Below are 9393 nucleotides of genomic sequence, written 5' to 3'. Positions count from 1 at the left end.
TAGAATAAATAAAGCAGACTTTGGATGCAGGAATATCTAGAAATTGGCATTTTGGGGGTTGGGGGTCTACTCCCAAGCAGTGCAGGTGGAAGTTTAGGTTCTCCATCTGCTGACGAGGTGCTGCTCTGGATGGTCTTGAATAGGACTACCTGGACTGCTGGCCACCTCTAGGGCTGTGTGGGGGTGGCTTGATGGGGGGTGTGCACTGATAAGGATGGACTCTGGGACAGTATGCATGTCAGATGAATACCTTAACCCTCAAAACTTTCCCTAGCAAGATTGGGTGCCAGAGAGACTGTTTTGTTTTGTATCCTGGGAGCTGTTCTGTTTTGCACTCCTGGTATTAAACAGAATCAAGTTCAGACTCTGATTCTGATTGCAAGGGTTTTGTTGTTGGTGGTGGTTTTGGGGGTCACACCTGGCAGCAGTGTTCAGTGCTCAGGGATTATTCCTGACAGGACTCATGGGACCCTATGAGGTGCTGGGGATCACATTAGAGCTGGCTGTGTGCAAGGCAAGCTCTTCACCCCTCTACTTTTCCTAGGAACCTGAGTTTTGTTCTATTTTTCTCTTTCTTTTCATTTATTTACACTCTAATCTTGATTATTTTCTTCCTTCTTCTTGCTTTGGGTTTCGTTTAAGGTCTTCTGTTATTTTTTTTTTTAAGGTACCGGCAGAGGAATAAAGGCATGTGGGTCCCGGGGCTGAGATCTCTAAGCCTGCTCGGGTCGGGGCTGAGCATCCTCCACCCAGATCCTTCATCTTTCAGTAGGCAGGGGTCACACCCACCAACTGGCCCCCTGCACCGTGTAATCCCATCAAGGGCCAAGACCCAGAGACTATAAAACCCAGCTCCCAAAAGCGATATCTTATTATCTCATTTTTACTTTGGACAACCTGGCAGGCCACCAAATGTAACCTGCCCACACGGCAGAGTCTGGCAAACTCCCCGTGGTGTACCCAATATGCCAAATACCAGTAACAATGATGGGTCTCATTCTCCTAACCCTGAAAGAGCCTTGAATATGGCACTTTTTAAAATCTCAGGGCTAGGGCGAAGGAGACGTTACTGGTGCCTGCTCGAGGCAATCGATGAACAACAGGATGATTGTGATCATGAAGGTAGATCATCACATTATTGACTTCTGACTATTTCTCTTATTTATTTTTATTTGGGGAAGTCTTGGGGGCACTCCCAATAGTGCTCCAGAATTATTTCCAGCTCTGCATTCAATGGTCACTGTCAGAAGTGCATGGGGGAGTTTTATGGAACCCTGGTGAGTGGGAGCACCCTCCAACGACTGCTGTAGGTGGCTTCTGAATGCTTGCTGGGTGTGCAGCAGGCAGGACCCTAGACTGGGTGCTTCTCTGACCAAGCAACCTTCAAAAAATGCTGCCTGAGGCAGAAAGCAGCTCAGGCTGCCTCCTGAGGCCTCACCTGCTCTGAGGGCAATCCCATCTCTGCCCTCCCAGGAGAAAGAAGGGGGAAAAATGGTGGAGGGTACTGGGGACTCCCTGTGCCCCACACACCCACACTTGGGGGGGTCCTCACCACTCAGACATGCATGCATGAGGAAAGCAAAGGCCAGAGTCGAGGAAACCAGTCAGACTGCGTTTTTTTAATAAAATGAGATGAAAAAATAAATCTAGACACACTTCAAGTGTTACTTTCGCTTCCAACTTTTTTTATACGTTAAAGCTCTGAGTCTTTTATTTTTCTTTTCCTTCTTTTCTTATCCATATACTCTATGTAGAACTTTGCAAAAATAAACTTTCTCTTGCGGTACCTTTCCTTCCCTGCGTGCTCCTTGAGAACCAACAAACACACCTCGCACAGCACCCTGAGCGGAGAAGGCTCATAAATAACATGAACATCTATGGGATAGATATACTTTAAGATAGATTTCCCCCACCCCCCAAAAAGGCCATTGGAAAGTCTGTTGCTTGGGCTGCTGCTGGCCAGCTGCTGTGCCTGGAAGAAGCTTCTAGAAGTAGTAGGTATCCTGGCCCTGGAGGTTCTGCAGGTCCTGGCTCTGCTGCGGGGGGCTGGGCAGGAGCTCACTGTCCTGCTTGTCCATCTGCAAAGTACTCTGCGAGATCTGGAGGGTGCTGCCCAGCCCGCTGCCCAGGGAAAGCGAGGAAATCCAGTTGAAGGAGCCCAAGCTTGGGAGGTTGAAGATGGATAATAGGGGGGCCGCCCTGCTGGTATTGGGGGGCTTTGTCTTAGCATGCCTCGCACACTCACTGCGCTCTGCCTCCCTGGGGGTGGGGACCTCTGGGACTGGGAGCCCAACTTGCTCTGGCAGAGGGTCGCCCCGCACCAGCACGCCGGTCTCCACCACGCTGGGCTCCCCACTGGCTTCTGGGGAGCAGGAGGGCTTGGGCTGGGGGGGCTGTGGGGGCTGTGTTGGGCTGGGGTCCCTGAAGGAGGGCCTCGCGAGGCTTGGTTCCGATGGCCTGGTTCTCGGTTCTTGCGTGAGGGGTCCCTGAGTGGTGGGGAGTTTCGGGGGGAACTTCTTGGCCAGCTGTCGGCCCAGCTGAAGTGGGGTGGGGAACAGACTGCCCTGCAGAGCTTTGAAGAACAGTCTGGAAAGAGCAGACAGGAGATTGTCAGCTGCGTGTGATGCGGGAGTGTTTTCTGACACTCTGAGGGTGCGGGGGTTACTTATGCCTGGGTGGAGGGGCGGTCTGAGGTCTTGGATACCCACCTGGGCAAGAGAGCAGCGACAGGGGTGAGGAGGCAAGTCAGGTAGAAGAGGGGGTCACCCATCAGCGTCTGGATGGTCCAGTGAGGGTTGGACGGGGGGTAGCAGGTGGGACAGGACGAGTTGTAGATGAGAGCCACGGAGAAAAACAACACGACACTGAAGATGCACGTGATCCAGTTCAGCCAGGTCTGGGGGCAGGGAGAAGGGACTTGGGATTTACATCTGATTTGCGTCTGATTCCCACTTAAAAGCAGAACACATCTGATGAGAGAGAATGGAACAAAGATACCCCAGTTCGATCCCTGGCACCGTGTTTGGGGCCCTGAGTATCTCTGGGTATATCTGGAGGTCCTGAGCACTGCTCGGGGGGCTCAGAGATCCTTGGCATTGCGGGGGCCCAGGTCACATCACAACCACAGGCCCCGGGTGCTGACAGCCTGGTCAGCTGAGAATCACCCATGTGGCTCCTGGGCCTCCTTAATACTGCCCTCTCCCCAAAATAAAAAGTTTTACAGAGGCCAGGAAGATAGTGCAAGGGTGACCCCGGATGATCCATGAGCACAGAGTCACATGTGTGGCCCCAGCACCTTCTAGAAGGGTTCTGTGGGGACCCTTCTAGTCCCCACAGAAAGCTGAAAACCAGCAATCTTCTTGGTTTATCCTACGTGCTAGGAGAGGTCCTTGGGAGAGCAGGGGTGGAGAGAAGGGGGGAAGGAGCTAATGAGGCCCACAGTGAATGGAGGGGCAAGCGCTCTGTCCCAGGCTCCAGTGGGGCTGGACCAGTCCCCAGCAGTCTTGTCCTCCGGCCAGGTTGGCATTGCTAGACCCCTGCCTCCACCTGTACCCAGACTCAGTAGGAGAGTGCAGGGCAGGTACAGGGTGGACGCTTACCCAGGTCCTGGTCTCGATGCCCAGGTGAAGCAGGAAGGTGAAGAGGGCAATGGCCGTGATGGGTGTCCCCCAGGTAAAGACGTCTGCATCTGAGTCATAGTAAACCTGGAAGACAGCAGTCTCCTGGGACTATGGGTTCTCACCGGGGATGCATAGGGCAGGCCAGGCCAGCGGCCAACTTACCAGGTAAGGGATGAAAAAGCAAACCAGGCTTTGGAAGGCCGCATCTGCCATGTTCAACCAGAAGGTACAGGGCCCGTATTCCTGGGACACAAAAGGGGCACTGGGAATTATGGGGAGGGGGAGAGAAGAGGCATTCTCCGGGCTTCTTCCATACAGGACAGGGGAGATGTGCTAACTTGGGGGTTCTCGAGCAGTGAGGGTCCCACGAGAGAGCTGAGGAATTCTGAGTCAGTGATAGGAAAATGAAGCCTGTGTTCTGGAGCTTTGCACAACCTTCCTGGCTCTCTCAGTATCTTCCTGGTGGGGTTTAGTGCCTCCACAGGTGTCCCTACTCTGGATGCATGCATCTCCTTGGGACTGGGATGCAGCCATTCACCGTGACATCACGGTCACTCTCTGCACACAAGCAGGTTCTGTTCACTTCTCCCCCAAGGTCACAAATATGAACCATCGGTCTCTGGGGTGTGTGTGCAGGGAAGGAGGGCTCCTGAGGGGGATTGTAGAGGTTGAGAGGACGAGGAGTTGGGATCCCACCTCGATGCTCTTCCCGCTCCTGTAGAGCCGAGGCCGCGAGAGCAACACATGTGCTGGTACATCCTTATCCAGCACACCAGTCACGAGCTGGGGCAGCGACGAGAAGAGCAGGTTGAAGAAGATCAGGTACCACTGGTCGATCATGGTGGATGCAGAGAAGCCGCAGAAGAACTGGAACCAAAACAGGAGACACACGAACATCTGCAACGAGGGAAGGACGAGGAGGCCTGGCTGCTTTCCTGATACTGCAGAGTGCAGAGCCCAACATAGGACAGCCTCGCCCTGCATCTCCGTCTCTCCTCTACTCTGGTCCTGAAGCTGCAGGGCACAGAGTTCATCATAGGACAGTCTCACCCCACATCTACATCTGTCTCTCCTCTGCTCTGGTACTGATGCTATGGGGTACAGAGCCTGTCATAAGACAGCTCTCATCCGGCATCTCCATCTCTCCTCTGCTCTTGTTCTGATGCTTCAGGGTGCAGAGCCCATCACAGGACAGTCTCACCCTGCATCTACATCTGTCTCTCCTCTGCTCTGGTGCTGATGCTGTGGGTTGCAGACCTGTCATAGGATAGCCTCATCCTGTATCTCTTGTTTCTCCTCTCTGGTTCCCCTTAACGCAAGGGATCTGCCATAGCCACTTTATCTGGGATGAAGTCTTGAACCAGAATTGCTGAAGATCATTCATGAAAAGCAAATAAAGGTTTGACTTCTCAGTTCTTGGATGGCACCAGCTGTGAGAGGGCCAAGAATTATTTAATTTTATTTATTTAAAATATTAAATCACCTTGAATGACAAAATTATTCACGATTGGGCTTCAGGCATCCAATGTTCCAACACCATTTGCCTCTTCCCTACACCATTTCCCTCCTGCCTTCCAGTATGCCTCCCTGGCAGACACTTTTTGTCTTTGCCTTTTTCTCTCATAGACAGTGTGGTTTGCAATACTGTTATTGAAAGGGTATCATATATACCACTATATCTCCTTTCAGCATTCAGTCCTTGTCCAGAGTGACCATTGCCCTTTATCATTGTCATGATGGTCCCTTCCCTAGGCTGTACTCTCACCCCCTACATTGCCAAGGTTCTCGCTAGGACCAGTTCTCCTGCTCTTTGTTCCTGCTGTTTTTGAGAATTGTTTGTGGCCCTACTACGTGTCTTCTTATCTCGCATATTAGTGAGACCACTATCTTTGTCCCTTCACCTCAGACTCAACATTATATCTCCAAATGCAACCACGTATCAGAAAATCACATGACTTCATTTTTCCTGATGGATAAGTAGTATTCCACTGTGTAGCAGTACCCACTTTATCTACTCATATATTCCTGGGCATTTAGGTTGTTTCCAGATTTTGGCTATTGTGCATAGAGCTACAATGAACATAGGGCTGCAGATGTCTTTTCTGACTTGTGCTTTTGGAGCCATGGGGGAGGGGATATTGAAGGGATGATTTGCCTTTAAGTTGGGACACCATGGCATTCTCCATGGCTCCCTTCTCTACCTTTGACAACTCCCCACCTACCTGTGAGGAACACACCCCAGGTCCTGCTTCCTTCTTTAGCTATACGTTCTTTTAGATGAGCAAGAGTTGAGTGGCCATGGACTTCCACCACAGGAAGAAAATACAAATGTGGCAGGCTGACAAGCTGTGATAAGACCAGCTGGGTTGTCCAAAATGAGTCTTGTTATCTGTTGAGCTCCCTGCTGGCCAATAAACTCTGGGCATCAAACAATAATGCCATGGAGGGTCTCCTCTGAGGCTGAGAAGTTGGGAAGATCTCTCCCTGTGGACAGGGAAGGGATCACCACCTATTAGTGGCACAGATGCCTTCCTACATATGAGGAGTTGAGTAGAAGCAACACATTAAATGTTCGTTAGCTGTGAAATGAGGCACAGAGCTTTTAAGGCCACTCAGCACCCCCATCCTCTTGTCAAAGAATGGCCATACCAGTAGTTCTGAACTGGTGTGTGGGGACATTGTCAGGCTGAAATGCAGAGAAAGTGCCCCAAGATTTGGGATTCACAGGAGGACTGTTATTGGCTTTGCTGACTCCTCAGACTGGAGGAACATGCTTATTCCAACAGAGAGAAGGAAATTAAAGACCAAGACATGGATACGAACTTGGTTCTGGTCTGAGATGCCCAAGTGGTTCAACTTTATAAGGGTCCCACCCTAAAGGGCATGGACCTCCCCTAAGAAGTAGAACATGGAAGCATGTATGTTCTTGAGTCAGAACCTAGAATAGCCAGCAACTGCCTGCCTGACCACCCCTTAGCCCCCTAACCTCCCAGAGCTTCCACTCAGTGGCTGGAAAATGTTTTTTTCCAAAGATGAGCACTGATGTGGCTGTAATCTCTCCAGACATGCACCCTTCAGGCCCTATTTCTGTCTGAGATTGACCTTTGATCTCTCTCATGCCCACATTCTTGGGTCATGGGCTTGGTCTAAGGAGTTCTTGGTGATCTGAGGGAGTTGAGATAAAGGAGGAGGAAATATTCAGAGGTGAACTGCTTCTTTTCTGGAGGACCAAAATCCTTCTTGAACATTTCTAGGGAAATTTATCTTGTCTGTTCTTGTTTGGAAAGGGAAGACCAACTGAGCCCAGAAATGGATACAAGTCTCACAGTGGGTGATGGTAAATTTTCCAGACAGATTAATGATTTGTTGAAGAGAGGATGAGGGTTTGATGAGGAGTAATAACAGGTTCTCTCCTTCTTCTCTATCCATCCTCAGGATATGAAAGACAGGCATGGGCAAAGCCTGATCCATCTGGCCTTGGCCAGCAACAGCAGCACCGAATGATTTCACCTGCATGATTCTCACCATCTCTTCATGAGTGCTAAGTTGTGTTTTCAGAAAAAGGAAACCCAGTCCCATGAGGCAGGTAAGTCACTCAAGACCTCAGAACTTAGGAATTCAGGGAGGGATAGAAGCAACCCATCCAGCTGGACTCTGCGCCTCCTTTTACCCCTTGAGGTGGGGGGTTTGGATTCAGGCTTGAGGGGAGGGGCAGAGAAGGCCAGGGACAGCACGCCCAGTATGTCTTCCCTGGACCCAGGCCCAGCAGAAGGTTGTGGAAATTCATGTTGGCCTCAACCTAACCAGGCGTGAACGTACGTAGTCATTTGCTAGGAGACATTTTGAATGATGGACAAGTGAGGGGGCAGGTGGGGATGTGAAAGATGTCTCCAGAAATAACAATCAAGAACATGGACAGGAAGTATGTTTGTGGTGGTTCAGTGAGCCTGGGAGTTTTGTTATTTTTAAATTAAAATCATGTTTTAAATATACATATATTTTAGGAAGAGACCCCCAAGTGATGCTTAATAGGCCAAGGGACCCCACTTATATCACTCCTGGTGGTTCTCCGGGGACCATATGGGGTTCCAGGAATCTAACCCAGGTGGGCCGAGTGCAAGACAAAGCCCTATATGCTGTACTATCGCTTCGACTCCTGCTTAGAATTTTTGACCAACATGCTGGCAACTCCATCCTCCATGAGGTGGTGGTGTTGCTCAGGCCTTATAGTTTTGGGGGGTTCCAGGGGCACCTTGGTGGTGGTGAGGGTCTCCAGGACTTCCTTGGCAATGCTCAGGGAACCATGCGGTACTGGGAATCAAACTTGAGCCATGAGCTGGACTTGTGAAACTAGAGAATTAGGGTTGGTAGCCAGGCCTGGAGGGAAATTCACCAAGGCCCAGGAGGATTTAACCCAGGGTCGGTAGCCTGGGGAGGGGGGCCAAGTGGACACAGGCAAGGAGTGGTTCAGTGAATGTCAGGCCTGGCCTTTTGAGGGCAACACTCTCAAGCTGGGGGTCAAGAACTTACTGTGTTTTTGTAGAAGAAGTACAGAACCATGTTGGCAAGGCGGGTATAGCACCAGTGCCCGTGAACTATGAGGAGTCTCTCGAGGTACCGGAACCTTGGCAACGCGAAGTCACTGGCCATCACTGCCTTGGGAAGAAGAGGAGCTCCGCTTATTGGTGGTACCATTGAGCTGACCCATTGTCCCCCTGTATGGGGTGAAAAATGGCAGCCCTATTCCAGCACAAGAAGAAGAGAAATGAGTGGTTCAGGTCTGGCCTCTGGCAGCTTCCCACAGCATTGCCTTTGAATAAACCCAAGCTCAACAACACATGAGTTGGTGGGACTATCACTTCAGGGGACCCACTTCTTTTTCAAATTATGTTGGTAAGGGGTAGAGCACATATGTGACCATTAGGGTGGGCAGATAAAGTCCCACTGTCTTTCCAACCTCCTTGAACTGTGCCAATGATGAAATCATGGCCAACACCCCAGTTTATTTTTTAAAAAAGAGAATGGCATATGTGGTTTCCTAAAATCTCTAAGTTCAGCAAAGTCATGACTCAGTGTTCATCAAATGCTGGAAGTTGTAATGCCACCTCTAACATAAATACTTTCCTTTCCATTTAGTTTTGGGGCCACATCTGGCAATGCTCGGGGTCACTCCTGTAGGAGCATGGGGGACCTTGCGGTGCCAGGAACCTAATATGGGTCTTCCAGATATAAAGCCAACTTTCCAGTCCTCTGAGCCATCTCTCTGGTCAAGCAGTACATTTTTAAATTAGTGCTTCTGTGCAATGTCTGAATCCCAGGCTGTGAACATGAGAAATGCAGAGCTACATTTTCACATGCAACAAGATGACTGCCTCCCATGCTTAGTGTATTCCCCAGTGCTGCTGTTACGTCAGTTTTTCAGGGACAAAAAAAAAACAATATGAAAGTGTTGTCAGTTACAGCCATAAAGAAGGCAGTGAAAACCCTGGCCTCACTCTCACCCACCAGCTGCATGGAAACTCAGGAGCAGATGCAGGCAAGCACCCCTGTAGCACACACAGCCTCCCAGGTGCAGGTGAAGCCACCAAACCTTTGCCTTTGCAGGGAAGGCCCACAGGAAAGTGTGACAGAAGCAGTGAGGGCCACCTGGTCACCGAAACAGCCCTTTGGGTCTTTTACCTGCATGCCTTCCTGGCCTGAGATGCCCACACCCACATCTGCCATCTGGATCATGCTGACATCATTGGCACCATCTCCTACAACAGCACGGGAA

At 50.5% G+C, this 9393-nt stretch overlaps 1 protein-coding gene across 3 annotated transcripts in view; it reads right to left on the bottom strand.

Annotated features, from left to right (window-relative positions):
* Positions 1-1599: 1599 nt before the first annotated feature.
* The window catches only part of ATP10A (ATPase phospholipid transporting 10A (putative)), a 73617-nt gene continuing 65823 nt past the window's right edge, over positions 1600-9393 (bottom strand). For 2 of the 3 annotated variants that reach the window (XM_056124594.1, XM_056124595.1), the window contains exons 15-21: positions 9300-9376; positions 8151-8276; positions 4317-4517; positions 3783-3863; positions 3600-3704; positions 2709-2896; positions 1600-2586 (exon numbers count right to left, since the gene is read on the bottom strand). In XM_056124594.1, the coding sequence (XP_055980569.1) occupies positions 1986-2586; positions 2709-2896; positions 3600-3704; positions 3783-3863; positions 4317-4517; positions 8151-8276; positions 9300-9376 (1379 nt within the window). In that variant the 3' untranslated portion in view covers positions 1600-1985. Of the gene's footprint in view, positions 2587-2708; positions 2897-3599; positions 3705-3782; positions 3864-4316; positions 4518-8150; positions 8277-9299; positions 9377-9393 lie in introns of those variants that run through there. The other variant, XR_008793886.1, reaches the window with a different exon arrangement.

This window comes from Sorex fumeus, unplaced genomic scaffold, assembly GCF_029834395.1.
Source record: "Sorex fumeus unplaced genomic scaffold, SorFum_2.1 ptg000051l, whole genome shotgun sequence".
Lineage (NCBI taxonomy): Eukaryota > Metazoa > Chordata > Mammalia > Eulipotyphla > Soricidae > Sorex > Sorex fumeus.
Note: the sequence above shows the minus strand (reverse complement) of the source record. Positions and strands in the feature narration are given on the sequence as shown.